Source organism: Hydra vulgaris, chromosome 02 (genome assembly GCF_038396675.1).
Source record: "Hydra vulgaris chromosome 02, alternate assembly HydraT2T_AEP".
NCBI lineage: Eukaryota > Metazoa > Cnidaria > Hydrozoa > Anthoathecata > Hydridae > Hydra > Hydra vulgaris.
Window position 1 is genome coordinate 52,012,656 of NC_088921.1, and position 18,854 is coordinate 52,031,509.

Sequence of the window (18,854 nt, forward strand, 5' to 3'; positions counted from 1 at the left end):
TATATATATATATATATATATATATATATATATATATATACATAAGGGAGAGGGGGGCAGCTTTGAAAAAATGCATTTTCGAAGCATTTTTGTATTTAAGCTTAATAAAACAAGATATTTTGTGAAGATAATATTTATCCTCGCACCTGTCACCTGTTTTTCCTGACATTTTGCTTAAATTGGACAAATTATTTGATAGATTTGTTTTTGAGGACAAATCGTAAACATTTCGATGTAAAGTTGTAAGATTTTCCTGACAACTTTTCTTACTTGTAAGATGTTTAATGTTATTTATAAGATAGAATAATTCATAACATTTACAATTGAGCAGAAAATGTAAATAATTGAGATAATTTTGTGTGAAAAAATCATTGTTTATTATTTAAAATGCTGTTGGGGCAGTTTTGAATAAAACGAATGGGGCACCTTTGAATCGTTTAAACTTCTTGCACTGTATTGCTTGATTACTACAGCCTGAATTTTGATTGTCTAATATTAAAATTGGTTTGAAATTATAAAAAAAAGAGAGTGACAGAAGTCATAGATAAAGATATTAATAATTCTGTTCTCCAAGTTGTAAATGGATTAATGAAGCCAAGCCAAGCTGCTAAAACTTATAATATAAAACGTAATAATTTACATTACAGAATAAAGAAGTATAAAAATTTATCTAAGACCAAGCTTGGTTTGACAACTAAATATACTGTTGCACAAGTATTTAACAAAGGCGAGGAAATAATGTTAAGAGACTACCAAATAAAAAGCTCTAAAATGAATTATGGCTTAACATATAAACAAGCAAGAGAATTAGCATTTCATTATGCTATGAAACTTTGCAAATGTCCAAGTAAATGGATGGAAAAAAAAACAAGTTGGTATAGGGTGGTTGAAGGGTTTCATGAAAAATCACCAAGAACTTTCACTTAGAAAACCTGAAAATACAAGTTTGTCTTGTTCAACAAGTTTCAATCAGCACAATGTAAATCAGTTTTTTGATAACTATGAAAAAGTTTGAAAAAAAATTATTTCACTTCTAGTAGAATTTATAATATCGACAAAACCAGCATTATGACAGTAGTACAAGCACCCCATGTTATAGCATCACGTGGAACAAAACTAGTAGGACAGCGTGTGTCTGCTGAACGTGGACAACTAATTACTATGTATGGTATATGAAATGCCATAGGAAATTTCATTCCACCTGTTTTTATATTTCCAAGAGCACGGTTTCATGACACCATGATAAAAGGAGGACCATCTGGTTGTATTGGTTATGCAGACAGTTCAACAGGTGACTGGATGACAGGGCCACTGTTTTTAAAGGTTCTAGAACATATAAAAAAACTACTCAGGTGTTCGAAAGAGGATCCTGTTTTACTCTTAATGGATAATCATAAAAGCCATTGTACATTAGATGCCATTAATTATTCTTGTGAAAACGGAATGGTAGTTTTAACATTTCCTCCTCACTGCACTCATAGAATGCAACCTTTTTTATGTGGCAGTTAATGGTCCTTTCAAGCAAAAACTGTCTATCTCTCAGAATGATTGGCTTGTATGCAATCCAGGAAAAACAATAACAATACATGATTTAGTTGGCATAGTGACACCAGCATATACTACAACATATATTGCCACGAATATTGTTGCAGGTTTTTCCACATCTAGAATATATCTTTTTTCACAACTTGTTTTCTGCAATGACAACTTTCAAAGTGCTGAAGTAACTAATCGCCCACTGATAGAAACATTTAGTATAGCTACCTTTGATAATTCACATCAAATTCCTATTACACCTGAAGGCATAGTTATACAAAAAAAAAATTGTATGATTTATCATAAGGATGATGAGCAAAAAATTACAAGCAATGCCTTACAATCACAGCACACTACAACACCTGAATAAGTTAGACCATATCCAAAAGCTCTACCTTGTTAAAAAAACTAATAAAGGCAGAAAAAGTTGGAAATCTAAGGTTCTTACTGACACCCCAAAAAGAGAAAAAAAAAATATATATATATAAAAATATATATATATATATAAAAATATATATATATATATATATATATATATATATATATATATATATATATATATATATATATATATATATATATATATAAGTGGGAAATCTAAGATTCTTACTGACACCCCAAAAAGAGAAAAAAAAAAAAAATATATATATATATATATATATATATATATAAACAATATATATATATATATAAAAAAAAATATATATATATATATATATGTATATATATAATATATATATATATATATATATATATATATATATATATTACACCCAGATCAAGGGTGCCACAAGTCAAAAAGTGTCAAACTGAGAAAATCAGGGTTGAATTTTTAAGTTTTTAATATTTTTTCCAACTAAGAGTCCTATTTGTATCTGTCATTTTGTAAACATTCGTTTTAGACTTGTAGTATTTTGTCACCATGTACAACACTTAACATACTATCAAATGACATTCATAACTCAATATCCATAATTTTTGACTTGTGGCACCCTTGATCTGGGTGTACAATATGTGTATATATATATATATATATATATATATATATATATATATATATATATATATATATATATATATATATATATATATATATATATTCTTTATTACATTGTTAGTGTTTTTTAAATGTTTTATAATACAATACCATACTAAACAATGCACTAACACAAACATTTGTGTCTTTGAAGTTTAAGATTTTAATTAGATCAGTGGATGGTTTAATATTTTTACATAACCCTTGTTTTATCTATTGTTACTAATAGAAACTTAAACTTTATCCACTACCATTTACTGGTATAATTGGGTTTTTTTAAGTTTAAAGTTTACTTAGTTGTGTTAGCTTTTTTTTAAGCTAACACAACTATTCTATCTATTTACAGCTTAAATAGCTTTATATAACTTTTGTTATAAAAAAAAATATTTTTACTATTAGAAACCTAAACTTAATGAAATCAAAAGTAAATCAATGCTCTATCTAAAAAAAAAAATCTCTAGTTATTTCCATTTGCCAGAGATAATTCAAAGCTGCCCCAGGTGTGTTCAAAGCTACCTCAGGTTGGGGCAGTTTTGAACATTTTAATGTGTGTTAAAGAAATAGGAATTCTGACTTAATTTTTAGATCAGAATTTATTAAAAGACTGCAATTTTGTTCCTTAATCATTGTTATGACTATTCAGAAGAAAAAAAGTGGTTTGAATAATTAAAATATTGATCTATAAAAAAAAGTTTAAAAAAATGTTCAAAGCTGCCCCCCTCACCCCTATATTTAAAATAAAAAAGAGAAAAAATTTTATAAAAAATACAAAAAAAAAAGTTTTCTGGATTGGAAAAAACCCACAAAATATCAAAAAAATTAAGAAAGATTTGTTGAGAAACAAAAATGTCAAAGAAGACATAGCTTTCCTAAGAGACCAGTTAGAGTTAAAAAAAAAAAAAGGTTATAGGGTTTGAATAAAAGATTTCAAAATTTCAAAACTCATCAAAATTAAAGTATAAATCTAAATATGATTATAATAATTGCATATCAGATAAGTAAAGAACATAGCAACATGGCAAAGAGACTGTTTGGTTCTTTAGAAAGACAGATGTTTCACAGGATGAGCCTTCCAGCTTAGTTTCGCTAGTTACAGTGTAGTGTTGACTTATGTTTGATATGTTTGGTCATGAAAGAGCTGAGATTCAATGGATGAAGGTTTTTTCAGAGTTTAAAATGGGTTTTAAATAATTTCTATCAAGAATTCAAAACAGCCATCATAATGTTAAGAATGATTGCTCACATAGAGTAGTAAAATTAGTTCAACAACTTGTTAACAAAGTAAATTCAGAAGATAAAAAATATAATTTCTTCTCAATGTGTACAAGAAAATTGAAGCAGTAGAAAAAATTGGATCATACCAAAGCTGCACTCAAATAGTATTATTTAAGATCTACTTTTCTAATTTTATTTTTTAAAAATTTTACAATTTTTGATTCTGTTTTGTAATGGTACAAAAAAATTTTTTTGTTTACAAAAATAAATATGATTTTTAAACAAATATTTTATTGTTTTGATAATTTTCAATGTTTTTACTTAAAGTCATATTCTAAAAAAGAGGTAAACTTAACTGTTAGAACTCATTTTCATTTTGTAAGATAACTTATTTTTTGAATTGGTTGATATTAATGTGCCTTACAAGCAGGGTTAACTTTTTATTGAAATTGGGCAAAAATTGATCTGTTTCCTCCATGTTGGAGCCTCTCCTTTGTTCAAAAAAGATTACATAAGCTAGGGCTCTTTTCAAATTGATGTGAAAACCTTGATAATTAAAAAACATAACCTCAGCAATCATCCTTGATAATAAAAAAAAAACACACACACACAAACCTGATACCTTTATTTTTTTAAAGGGTATTTTTGATACCAGGCTCCAATCATCACAATTTTTTTTCCAAAGCATCCTTATTTAACATAAGTATAAGGATATAAATGCTTTTGTATGAGTTCGTAATCTTAAATAACCTTTTTTTTTCAACTAATAAAATAATTTATTCATTCTTTTTATTTAAACCATTATAAAGTAATGTAAAAAAATCAAAGAAAAAAATTAATTTAGAAAACCCAGAAAAGAAAGAATAACTAAGATTCTGGCAGAAAATTTTAAAATTTTACAGTTACTTTTTGCTAATTAGTGTAATTTAATTTGGCATTTTTAACAATAATTTAAATGTAAGTCATATACAAATAAACTTTATTTATCATTTAAATAAATTTTATGAATTAGATTGTAATAACCTAATCTGGTATTAAGTATTGATTACAGTAATTAATACAAACTGTGTGTTAAAAATACTTTACATGAAGTACAAAGGATGGAACTTAATAAAAAGCACTTGAAAACCAAACCCATTAAGTGGGGCTCAAGTTCTAATTTGTTGCTGTTCTGACACAAGTCATTTGTATGAATTTAACATTTATTAAGGAAGAAAAGACTCTGCTTGTTTTAGATTTGGTGATAATCGTCATTTTTGACCTCTAAATTAAATATAACAAATATTACTACTTTTGCATACAACTTTTTTACTTCACTAACATTGATCAAAAAGCTTATGAATCAAGGTCTTTATTTTGTGGGTACTGTTAGAGGCAATAGAAAGTTCATGCCAAAGCTCACTATAAGTATTATAGTTCCCAATTATGATGTTAGTTTGTATTATTCTGCAGGCACATAAAGAAATGAAGAGAGATAATAGCCAATGTCTATTAACCAACAATGCTGTTACATGCAAATGAATGGACAACAGGTAAGCCTACTCTGAGAAGAGAAGATGAGAGAAGAAAACAGGGCTTTAAAGAAAAATCTAGTGACTTGCCAAAAACTGATTTCTTTGTGCAACAAAGGATCAGTTAGTCCAAAAGAAATCATATTATGAACTGGATAAAAAATGCAATTTTTCAAGAAGCTGATACTGATTAAGTTCAAAACATGTGTTGCAGACACATGTGCTTGACACAAAGATTATTTCACAAAAGGAAGTCGCGGTCATGTCAACCATATGAGTTTTTAAATTTTATTAATTGCACATTTTAAATATAAACTTCTTATTGTATGTACCTTTTATTTGAAAAGGTTACTAAATCAATACAAAATTAAAAACTTGAATAGTTAAATAGTTTTTATTTGAATAACCTACCAAATGGGTAGAATAATATAAAAAGTGCATTTATTACACATACAAAATGTACTGCATTAAAAACATAATTTATATTAAAAACATAACTATATTAAAAACATAGTTATATTAAAAACATAATTTGGGGAAATCATTGGGTAGATCCTCAACCAACCAGTCAGTTGTTAATATTTAGAGACTTACTAAAATAATGTGTCCGATGTGCTAAGGACAAAGAACGTTGGTTTTTAGTTTAAGGTGTTATGTTTTATTAAGCATGGTGAAAGAGCAAAATTGCTTCTTAAACTATCACCAGTACTCTTCATAATTAAGTTTATATTATTCTAGCCATTTGGTAGGTTATTTAAATAAAACTACTCAATTTTTTAAATTTTTAATTTTACCCTTACTGATCCAGTATCCTATGCCAAATAAAATTCTAAATAAAATTTAAAGAAATAACTTTTTTTTTAACAAAAACAAATCTTTGAAAGATGAATAAAAACTTAACAGCATATGCATATTGTTATAATATATGGAAAAGATTGGCTTTTTTGCCCCATTGAAACTACCTTTTTTTACCCCATTGTAGCGTGGCAAATTAAAATGCATTATAATCTAATCTAAAATGATTTTATTGTTAAATTAAAGGCTTTATTTGTCAACAATAAAGTATTATTTAGATAAAGTAAAAGCTTTAGTTGAAAGTTTTTATTATTAATTTTTACTCTCTACTGTACATTTTACTCTCTAATAATTTTAATAATATTTTACTTAATATGAATAAAATTGCTGATAAAGATGCAAATTATGAGAGTCATGATTTTGTTCAACAAAAAAAAAGAAAACAGTTCAAAAAATTTTCCTCTAAATTTTATGTTTCATTAAATTACATCTGATGATATCACTAGAATTTTCGGATCCTTAAATACTAAAAAGAATTCTAAAGGTGATATCCAAATGTTTATGTTAAAATCTTAGATAGTGATGTTTAGAGAAGGATTTAATTTCTGTTTTAAAATGGGCTGATTAAAAAAGTCATACAATGTTGATGAGCAGAAAGTTGAAGTTAAGAGAAATTTTACTATAAAGATAAGCTGTTCTGATAGAGTACGTGAAAAGAAAAGATTAAGTTTTAGGTATGTGGAACATAAAGGTGTCAATTATTGGATGTCAGCATGTAGATATAAAGTAGTTTCTCATGAAAAAAGCAGAAAATATAAATAGTAATACCAAATAGTTGAAAAAGGTTGAAGTTAGTGTACCTGAAAAAAAAAATTTTAATAAAAAAGGTGCACAAAATATGACACCATAGTTAATTCAATCATTGAATTTTTTTAATGCATAAATCTTTTATATCCATATTAAACTATAAATTCTTACTACACCCATATTTTTGGAAGATAAAACACAAATATTCATAACCACTAACATTGATGTATGTAGCACAGAGTACTACCAAATATAGCCTAACGGATTTTAAAAATTCAAATTGTCAAATTCTATTAATTAAAATTTTTTTTATAAAAAGTTAAATTTAAATTTTAACAAAATAAATAAATACAAAATAATTCAATTTTATATAGGTTGTTGATCTGGTTTCAAAAAATACAAACCTTTTTTCTCTTTTATCAATCCATTGCAAATGGTTGTGTACTATTTTTGATACAGGTATCTTTGATACATCTTTCAGCAGAAAAGTGATTATTTTACTATTTTGTATAAGAAATGATGCATCTTTTTGACTAATATTAAGAAAGCTTACTCCATTTGATTCAATAATTTGTTCTCCTACCTAAAAAAAAGAGAGAGATGTCAAGTCAACTTTTATTATTTTATCTATTTTATGATTTTTTTTTATTTTTTTTTTTAAATAATTTTTGCTTGATTCATTCATTTTCCATGATTAAAACAAATTTTAAAAATCTATTTTTATTTCAAGCACTTAATTTAAATAGCAAACGATAAATGAATCTCTAAGCCACATAATTATTTATTTGAATGTTTATTAAGCTATTTGTATTATCATAACTAATTTTTGATAATATCACAATAAAAGTACTTGGTGTGGTTGTGTAAAACAGGTTATTACCAGGAAATGTATTTTTTTGTAAAAAATTAAATCAACTCTTCCATAACTAAATAAGGTTGCCATTATGGCATTATGGAAACCTGCCTAAACCACATAATTGCAGAACTTTAGACCTTAATTTTTAAAAAAAAGCTGCTTTTCATAATTAAAAACATGATACCAAATCTTTTTTTTTATATTATTTATAAAAGCTGTTAGTTTCTTATACATTTAACGCATGATTGCTACTCAAACAAGACATCACGATTGCTACTCAAACAAAACATCATGATTGCTACTCAAACAAAACATCATGATTGCTACTCAAACAAGCTACCACCTCTATCGAATGTTGTTAAATATATTTGATAAAATTCAAATAAAAATGTATGCAATCTGCATTTTCCAAATACAGATAAAAATAAAAATATTTATACAAGACAGGACTGATAAAATGGTTTACTAAATAAAAGAATTAAAACAAGTCTTTTAACAAATATCCCTTAAAAACAAACTTTTAATTTATTTTAATGTTAAAAATAACCTTGTGGTATTTCCCGAAAAAACACCGGCTAGTATGGAATTACAAAAACATTTCAATCAAATACAAATATTCAAGAAATCTTATAATCAAATACCATAAAATGGGGTTACTTGGGACAATTTTCAACTTTAGACAAATGTACCCCTAAGTGAAAAAGTTATTATTTTGAACAAAAAATGTCAAAAATAGGTCTGTGTGTGTACATAACCACTGAGTTTCCATTTTTGTGATTTAGATTACTTAAAATTAAAAAAAAATAAAAAGTACTTGTTCCAAGTAAGCCCACTACAAGGTGTTACTAGAGACACTTAGTTCAAGTTTAAGTAACCAATTTCAAGTAACCCCTTCTATGGGTTTACTCAGTTTAATCAGGATGTTTTAAAAAAAACTATGAATGTCAATATACTAACTCAAAATACAATGGAAAGAACCATTTTTGGTGAATATGTACAGAAACAATAATATAATAACATTTAATACATTTTAATGGAATTCATAATCTTATAGATTGATTACATTCACGTTCCAATTAATTTTAAATTTATCAGTGTAATCAGCATATGAACAACTTTTCGTCTATATTTGAGACCCATTTTCTTTTTTGGAATAAATCTTAAATAAATGGAAGTACCTATTGTGTTATTAATTGTAGGTCTATAACACCTAACCTTATGCAAAGAATGAAATATGATGGATGAAAAATGATAAAACTAGCATATTATAGGGGATAAGTATAATTTTTGAGTCACTTCAAATAAAAATTGAAGAAAAACAGCCACTAAACTTTTATCAGAATGTTTGTAAAAGCTCAAGTATGAAATAAAAGTTCAGCTGTGAAATATGGGAAGTTAGGTAATGCCAACCTAACAAACAAAAATTACTCATTTTGTCCAAAGTAATACTGTCTCAAATAACCCTGTTTTATGTTACAGTACAACTACAAATATGCCAAATTAGTCTATTTTTACCAAATACAAATAAAAATATCTATTTGACCCTAACCATGGTTCCATCAATCAAAACTCATTCTCACTTCACTCACCATTCAGTTGAGTCATATCCTTTTACTGCATCTGTTCCTTCATACTCTTATTTTTTTCTTAATTTTTATTTATCTAATTTCTTTCTTTACACATCAATCCTTTGGAATTCTCTGGTCTTCATGATTTTCTGCTTTAAACAATTTACAGTTTTTTAAACCTTCTGTTAACCATTTTCTAGCTTTTTACTGATATTCTTTATTTTCTTGCACCTTTCAACTTAAATAGTAGTTGTTTGCAACCTTTTTTAAAATAAGTTAGTTTTTTTTAAAAAAAAACATTTGGACAGTAATAAAATTCAAATACCAAAATAATTGTTTAGAATACTAGTTTTAAGAATGAAGCTGTGGAAGATTTACAAAATTAATCTATTAAAATAACAGTTGTTTGTTGTGCTTTTACTTTAAATGCCATGCTTTTGACATAATGTTATGGTGTGTAATGACAAAAAATGTTATAGCGTCAAAAGCAAATAAAATATGGAGAAAAAGTTTTAAAATATTAGCTATTTGATTTTAAACATTTCTTTTTTAAAACAAATATTAAACTTTTTAAATATTTGTATTGTATCTTGTTGGGCCAAATTTAAAAAAAAATTTCAGCTTTAACATAAATTAATCAAATAAGTTTTAATACATTAACTTCACATGCATTAATTGTTAACTGAGTAATTTTGTTGAGTAACTTAATTGTTTATTGGTAAAGATGATAAATCTTGCTGTGCTTGAAACATCTTGTCGCAACATTTTTTGATTATGTTCTAATATCCATGAGATATTTTCTCAGTCACTTTTTTATCAGGATGGTGTCATTCGATTTTGTCAACAAACTTGCCAAATTTAAAAAACTAAAACTGACATCTCTCTTCTAATGTTGTTTTTAAATATCGTTTGTCTTTCCTTGAACTCCATAGCCCTTAAATTTACAACTCTTCTAGCTCTCTGCTGTACTTTATAACTCAAATTCATATCTTTTTTGTGATAACAATTTCAGACTGAAACAGCATAATCTAAATGAGGAAGAAAACAGCGACAAAGAGACACAGAGATGTATATTCTAAATGAATTTCATATTGAGATGTTAAAACTGTGCTTTATTTAGACCAAGTTTTTTATTTGCTTTTTGAATCAGCCATATTTAGTGTTGCAAAGTATTTTAAATACGAGTATTTTAAATTTATGTTAAAAAAAACTTCTAAATTACTTGTATCTTTATATTGCATTATATATATGATGTAATATAAAAATACTTTTGTAAGTATTTTTATATTACATTATATAAGTATTTTTATTACTTTAAATACTTTTTCATTCCAGTAGTTAGTGTTTGTATTTTAAATTTTCGATGTGTTTTTTTGATGTCTTTCAAAATACAAAACTTTTTTTTATTTACAGTAGAATAAATTTAAAAGAAAAAAATTTCAAGAAATAAATATCCAGAAATGTCAAAAAAAGAGGTCTGAATGGAGTTTGCGGAAAAAAAAGTGTCCCTGCAAAAACATTTTGTAGTAGAATTTTGAGTTCAATTCATAGCAAACAGCAATGTATAGCAACAAACACTAAAGTTCTTTTACAAGCAAATGTAAATGATTTAACTATGAACTACCAACAACAATACAGGAGTGCAATAGCCGATTGCTCAAAACTGTTGTCCTGTGTCAGCCAAAGCACACAAACATCCGACGCTGTGGAAAATATTAATATAGTTTCATGAGTTTGAGGTATTAAAAGAATATAAACAATTTATCAAACCTATTGCTGATGCTATAGACAAACTTCAAGGGAAGATTATTTGTTTTCTGGGATTTCTCATGCAAACAGCTCAGCAAGTTCATAAGAAACTTGTCTAAAAGATATACATTTGCTAAGATTTATGTTAAACTTTTGCTGATTCAAAACACGTCCAAGAAAATAAAAAGTAATTTAAATATAAAATTATTTGATACTACATATTTAGAATTTTGTATTTTATATACTTTTGCTTGAAAGCATTTTGCACTTGTATTTTAATTACATTTTTGAACAAGAAATTGTTTTTGTATAAAAAGTAGTAAAATTTGCATTTAAAATAGAATTTGAAAATATTTTTTACAACACTGGCCATTTTATACATTTTTTGTATAGCATATCTCATTTTAATTTCAAATATGAAACCTTTTTATTCTACCACGTCAGTTTAAAAAATATTTAGGTTAAAATCCTTAGAATTTAGGACAAAACCCCTAATACTTAGGGTTACCAGATGTCCAAGTTTTACGGAGAAGAATACACTGCCGTAATTTGTAAATTCAGTATCCATTGCACTACATGATATGACAGGCGTTCAACAATGTGTAACCTCTGCTTACCATCCACAAGCCAATGGCCTTGTGGAGAAACAGAATCAGACAATTAAGAAAGCAATTATTAATGTCTTAAATGAAAACGTTAAATGTTGGGCCTCAGTTTTAGATAGAACCCTTTTTCTTTACGTGTTAAAGTGTTGTTTAAAAAGTTGTTATATATGTATATATATGTTGTTGTTAAGCATATGGTATCAGAACCTTGTTCCAGTTTCTTGTCAGGGCGGAGGTGCACTTGATTCACGTGATCTCCCCTAACCCCGTGAATCAAGTATACCTCCACCCAGATATATATATATATATATATATATATATATATATATATATATATATATATATATATATATATATATATATATATATATATATATATATATATATATATATATATATATATATATAAATAGTAAAATTTACATTATGTATACCATTGTGTTATGTATTATTATTTCTTTCTTATATAGACTAGTACAATTATAGCTTTTTCAAGCTAACATAGTATCTGGTTATTCATTACTACCAAATGAGCTAAAACTTTTATCACAAACTAATGTGTATATATATTTCATATATTTTAGAGCGTGCTGAGTTTGAGCAATCAACAAGTATACTTGACTCTATTTGTATAAATGCCAAAGAATGAACTAATTACCAGTGATATTTTACCTACACGTAAGAAAAAACTGGTGAATCGATAGACCAACTAAACGAGCTTAAGAATCTAAAGATTGTAAGTTTAGTGTTCTTAGCACAGAGCAGTACAAATCCGAAATAATTCGTGATGCTATTATAAATAGTTAGCTTTCCAACATTAAACTTGAGCGTTTATGAGAAAATAAGACCTTAAAGCTAACATCAGCCTTTGAACAAACAAGATCTTTAGATGTGGCTCAACATAACTCAAACTTTTACTCTCAATCAACTATACCGACCTTCACTAACATTGCGTCTTTTCAGGAAATAAATCCATCTATGCAAAAATCAACATTAGATGCTATTATTTATACCTGTAATCAATTAGCTGCTGCAGTAAAATTAAAACAATTGTGTGGATTCTATGGCAACATATGATATCCATGTAATGTCCGCCTCGTGAAGCTACATGTCGTAAATATAAAAAGGTGGCTTATTATAAAAAACTTTGTCAATCTTCTAATTTTTAAACAGCCATCCTTAAAACTGAGGATAATTACTTTTGTTCCACCATTTTAGTCTCAGCCAATTCTCTCTTTTGAGTATGCTACAAAATTACTACTAATGACAAATATAGAGATTTATAGTATTTGAAAAGCCTTGGTTTATAGTATAAGTACAAATAAAGGTTTTATTGATAATAACTTATAAATTTACTTAATTATGAAAAGAATGTTATTGGAATAACAACATGTTATTGGAATAACTTATTTGTCAGCGAAACCAAACGGATATTGTTATGTTTCAACAACTTTTCAAATCTATTTTACTTTCAAAATCTATAATAAAGCCAAACTGCATGTGCTAGATGACTTATGTATAGACATCGTTCTTAGTACAGATTTTCAAGAGTTGTATGAATACTTTCATTAAATATGGTGGAAAAAGAACTTCTGAAACTTTCGCAGCTCTTACAACAATGAAAATTGAGCATCCAGAATTGTTTGCTAATTTCACCAAAGATTGCCGACCTATTGTCACTAGATCGACATTATTGTTAAAGAGATGAAAATTTATGAAATCTAAAACCTATCGTTTGGTCGAAGCAGAATAATAGAGTCAAGTAATTCGCCTTGGCGTGCTCAAGTCTTAATAGTCAATGAAAAGACCAAACGTTGTATGGTGGTCGATTATTCTGAAACTATTAATAAGCATAACCAGTCAAATGCATAATCTTTACCTAAGATTTAAGTAATTGTGAGCGTTATTTCTAAATACAAAATTTATAGTACTCGAGCGGAAGGCTGAATAAATACAAATTTCATAAGTGCAAAGCAGCTGTAAAAACTGCTTTGCGCTAATGAGATTTGTGCAAAACAGAATTTTTATTTTGCTTTGCACATCCAATCAAATTCTTTTTATGTTAACTGTATACCTATGTTTGTTGTTCAGCCGAATAAAGTTGCAAATATTAACATAAATGTAAATTGACTTTTCGCACTTATGCCAATTCGCACTTATGCCAATGTTTGCAAATTCTTTTAGCGCACTTATGCCAGTTTGCATTTGTGCCAGTTTTTGCAACTGCTTTACACTAATGACAGTTTGCACTTATTCCGATTCGCACTTATACCAATCTTTGTAAATTCTTTTTGTGCACTTATGACAGTTTGCACTTATGCCAGTTTTTGCAACTGCTTTGCACTAATGCTAGTTTACACTTACGCAAGTTTACACTTATGGAATTTTCACTTATTCAGCCGTCTTTGCTCTAGACCTTTATTCTGCTTACTATCAAATACCTTTATCAAAAAGCGATTGGCCATATAATCCTTTTGAAGCTGGCAATAAACGGTGGCAATACACTAGAATGACTTTGGAATTACCAATGTATCAGCAGGTTTTTAACTCAAAATAGACAACTTTGTTAAGATCTATAAACTAACTGACTGCTTTCCATTTATTGATTACATTGCTGTATATGGTAATAGTCAAAAAGAGTATGATGAAAACGGATAATTGGAATGTTTTTATACTATGCAAAATGAGTTAGAAACTTTTCAAATAAAATTCAACCTTTGAATTTTGTTACCCAAAACCCACTAAATCAACAACAAGTATTAGCATTTGAAAATTTAAAAAATGCAAACCATTGATAAGCATATCTCTTTTACTATAAAGACCAATGCTTTGGATATTGCCACTTTAAAGATAAGACCATAGGAAGATCATTAATAATGATGAGAAACAACACAGAAGTAAAGATGATTCAGCGTTCATCATCGAAGGCACTTTATGCCTGTCTATAATAGGAAGACATAGATTTAAACCTGTATTACATTGTTTTCTGCCTTGGATATCGAACGTTGGATAGTCTTTATCATCATTATTTGTTGATCATTAATAATTGATGAAACAGAAGTACAAGACTGGCCTAGAAATATTTCTGTTTACTTCTTTTTGGTTTTTCGTTTTTGCCCAGAAAATTTTCTGAAAACCAGGAGCTAGATGTTAATATCCACTTGACACAAATTTTTTTATCAAGACATCACCTCTAGCCTAAACTCAACCAAGAATCTCAAGGTATACTTAAGTCAGAGTTACAAAACAGCAAGACACTCGCAAGGGTATACCTGAAAACATGTTACCATTAGCAAGGTGATCAAGGTGATTCTGATTCTGGCCTGTAATATTTAGTGTTGTAACATTGATTATTCTTATAATTGGTTAATCAATGAATCATAAAATAAAATCTATTTATTGTATTTGTAATACAAACATCTAAAAAAGATTGTTTTAGGTGATGCTCAATTGTGCATTTTATGACATGACTGTTAGTTTAGAGTGTTAAGAAACATCTTATTTTTCTTTTCAGTTAAAACAAGCATAAATATCATTGATATATCTTTTAACTATTATTAGTTTGAGAAATTAAAAACGAATGTATTTCTATTTTGAAGTTCAGCAAAAGTGCTTACACCTAACTTACCATTAACAATGTCATTGATTAAAACTGTTTGATTAATTCCTATATCATGATACAAACTAACTACATCATATGAGGTTTGTTAATCATGATTTATTTTAGTGACTAGATTAGGTTTATTTTACTCTGTTTCAATTTGAATGGAAAACAAAACAGATTATTTTAGTTTTATTAATATTATTGTTGAATTTTGTGAAGATATTTGAGATGTTCAACAAGGTTGTGTGTGAATACAGTAGAATCTCTCTAATTCGAATTTTATGAGGAAAAATAAAAGTTTGAATTAGACAGATTTTCGAGTTATAGAAAGTTGATTTTTCTTAAACATGTTTCACGGTGACTTTGCATTTAATCGAATTATGGAGGTTTTCGAATTAAGGAGATTCGAATTAGAGAGATAGTACTGTAGTGTGTTTTTGTATGGTTTCTTTTTTTTTATAATAAAACAAAACCTATTTCTTTATCAAAAGAAAATATTTTAAAATGTGAATGGCGTTTTTAAGTTGTTTAAAGAAATACGTAGCTGTTTTGTTAAGTTTTTTATTTAGGGAGTTGATATAATTTCTAAAACTGTTTTGTTTGAAAGTTTTTGCTTGTTTTGATTTATTTGGCTTCTTAAGATTTAATTTGCTGGTTTTGAGTAATAATGTTCATCCAAGGAGTATTTTTTAGCAAAGAAATACATTTTGGATCTAAACTAAGTTGCATAGTAGTTGCTTTGTTTATAAAATATTTTGTTTAACTTCTTTGCGTAAAGTATAAGATATCAGACGAGATAATGTAGTTTAAATAATGTAGAAAAATATATGTGTTTAACGATTTTTATAAGCTGGGTACTTTTTTGAACTTAGTTTTTCATTATTTTATAAATAATGAAAAAAATCTATTTACGAATAAGAAGATAATAAGAAAAAATTAAATACCGATTTATATATAAAAACTAACATACCATAATACCGCATTTATCAGCAATTGAGTTCTCATCAATCCCTGCAACAAAAATACCAAGACCAAATTCCGACCCTCCTCTTATTAGTAATCCTAGTTTATTATTACCGGTAACAACTACGTTCACCTAAAAATTGAAAAATATTTAAATTGCTATATGTGTGCGTGTGTGTGTGTTTGCATATCTATCTATTTCTCTCTCGCTCTCTCTCTTTCTCTCTCGAGCAAATATGCATTGAATGAAGGGTGTCACACCTCTCACACGCACCTCCTACTTTGCGCCGGCCTTAATTGTAGTGAATGGGTATTTTTGGAAGTATGTATATTTTACGAAGAAAAGTGAAAACATTTGCTATAATCAAACGATGAAAATGTTTTATAATAACTTACCACCTATAGATTTTTAACTATGAAATATGCTAATTGTTTGTTAAAATAAAAAATAAAATAAATAGTTATATGTTATCTTTTTTTATGAGTTATTTTCTTTACAATCTGGTATTCGGTATTCTGCCAAATAGTTTGCAATATTTGGCCGAATAACAAATATTCGTGGCATCTCTAATAAATAGTTATAATTAAAAAAAAAAAGGTCCTGGAGTACAAAATTTTTTATTAAATTAGTCTATAATAAATGAAAAAATAGTAATAATAATTTTAACGTTTATAATATAATAGAGCATTATAAATACATTATAAGTATAATAGGCATTAACTTTTTAGTTAAAAAGATATTGATTTTTTTAGTTTATTTTAATTTTTTGCACACTTTGAAATTGAAATTTTTTGTTTTTTTCAACAATAATATTGCTTACTGATCTTACTGTGTGTAAATTTGTCCATTTTATTGAGTGAACTAACGCAATCACAAAAATAAAAAAATGATTTTTGTATTATTTATTACCTTTCAAGCATTTTTACCTTCCTTAAATTATCTTTTCCTGCTTCTATTAAAGATGATCTAAGTGGTGAACATAGTTCGCCATAACAGTCAATCCATTGGTATTCAATATATTTTAGTCTTTGCTCGGGAAGGATGCCACGAGAGACCACAACTAATTGAAGCTGCTTTTGGGCTCTAATAAACTTTAAAACATTGTCACTTTAGTATATGCCCGAAAAAAATCATTAATATTACATACACAATTAAAAATAAAAAGTAAAGTTTACTAATAAATTGTTACTTGAACAGCTTCAGAGTGCGACAGACCGTGAAACAATTTTCTGTTTCCTTTAACAATAATATCTCCAACAGTCAAGCCTTCGCGATAAGCTTTTGAATAAATGTTAACTCCAGATATATATATTCCTGTACCATGTTCTTTTCCTCCTCTTATGCAAAAACCAAAACCATGTTTTGAATGACGAAACAAATTTAGTTTTTTTTCGATAAGCTTCTCTTGTAATGTGTTTTCAACTTTCATGTTCCGGTTAAATTTTTTTCCCGCCGTCATATATATATATATTTAATACACGCTAAACTTAAATTTGTTTTAGTGTCATAAAAACTGTTACTTAATTTCCAATATCAAAGCACAGAGATAATAACACATTTATGTTTTTTTATGAGTAATGTATGTTTTTTATTCATCTGATTCAAAATATTTTTTTACTATTTACTGAATGCATGCCGTCCAATTAATATTTAAGGAGGTTCACAAACTATTAATTAATTTTTAACTTTTTCAACATTTTATTCAATTCACGTTGAAGCTTTTATAGGGAAATACACTGGCTTTTATAATACTTTCCTCGTACTTTCTACTTTTTTTTTTTATTATTATCCAGTTTTTCTAACGCGACAACATCAATGATAGATTTATTTAATTGCATAAATTTGTTTGGCAAATAATATCTACGGTTGTCCAAGCATTTTTAAACTATCCAGGAAAATACAAGATATTCAAATAACTTTACTAAAAAAATGCAGAAAACCATTATAATAAAAAAATGAAAACGACAAGTTTCATTTTGACGGGCAATTTGTATTTCGTGTGAAAACCAATAAAGAGAAACTAAATGTTTTATCAAAAGCTGTTTTTCATAATTTTACTTAACTACTGTGCAAAATTTCCTATAAAATCATGTGAAGAGAAAAAAAAAAACTATAGCAAGCGCTCGCTATTTTAAAATACAAAGAGCTCGAGCTCTTTGTATTTTAAAAATTTATTTTGCACAAGAAAGTTCAAAATATCATCTGTCGGGTACTTTTTATGCGTAAAATATATAAATATACAGTATTGGACAAAACATTTGCAACCAACATCGAACAATGCTAAAAAGTGTTCCTAACTTTACATGTCTTAAAAACGAAACGAACTATACTACCACAGCAAACAGTTCTGGAGTCTGGATTCATAGCATGCCATGACATGAGCAATCAGCTGACAGGTGGCAGCACACAGGCAGAATTTCGTTGACAAGTGCCATTTTGCAGCGGACAAAACAAGTGCAACTTTTTTGGTTTGTTTCATTTTTTTAAGTCTGGTCCGTGTCAACGTCACGGAAGTTTTTTAATAATTAAAGGAAGTATCCAGAAGTTTCCAGAAGTTTCCAGAAGCACGCAGAAGCTTCCAGCAGTTTCCAAAAGAAGCATCTGGAAG

General features: G+C 27.4%; 1 protein-coding gene across 4 annotated transcripts in view; it reads right to left on the bottom strand.

Moving 5' to 3' along the window:
* LOC100208667 (putative uncharacterized protein DDB_G0282133) overlaps nucleotides 1–17,849 on the bottom strand; it is a 38,704-nt gene extending 20,855 nt beyond the window's left edge. Inside the window, exons 1-4 of one of the 4 annotated variants that reach the window (XM_065791325.1) lie at nucleotides 17,436–17,849; nucleotides 17,173–17,337; nucleotides 16,253–16,378; nucleotides 7,305–7,483 (exon numbers count right to left, since the gene is read on the bottom strand). In XM_065791325.1, coding sequence (XP_065647397.1) covers nucleotides 7,305–7,483; nucleotides 16,253–16,378; nucleotides 17,173–17,337; nucleotides 17,436–17,705 — 740 coding nt within the window. In that variant the 5' untranslated portion in view covers nucleotides 17,706–17,849. Of the gene's footprint in view, nucleotides 1–7,304; nucleotides 7,484–12,112; nucleotides 13,499–16,252; nucleotides 16,379–17,172; nucleotides 17,338–17,435 lie in introns of those variants that run through there. The other 3 variants (XM_065791324.1, XM_065791327.1, XM_065791326.1) reach the window with 3 other exon arrangements.
* Between the last annotated feature and the right edge of the window lie 1,005 nt (nucleotides 17,850–18,854).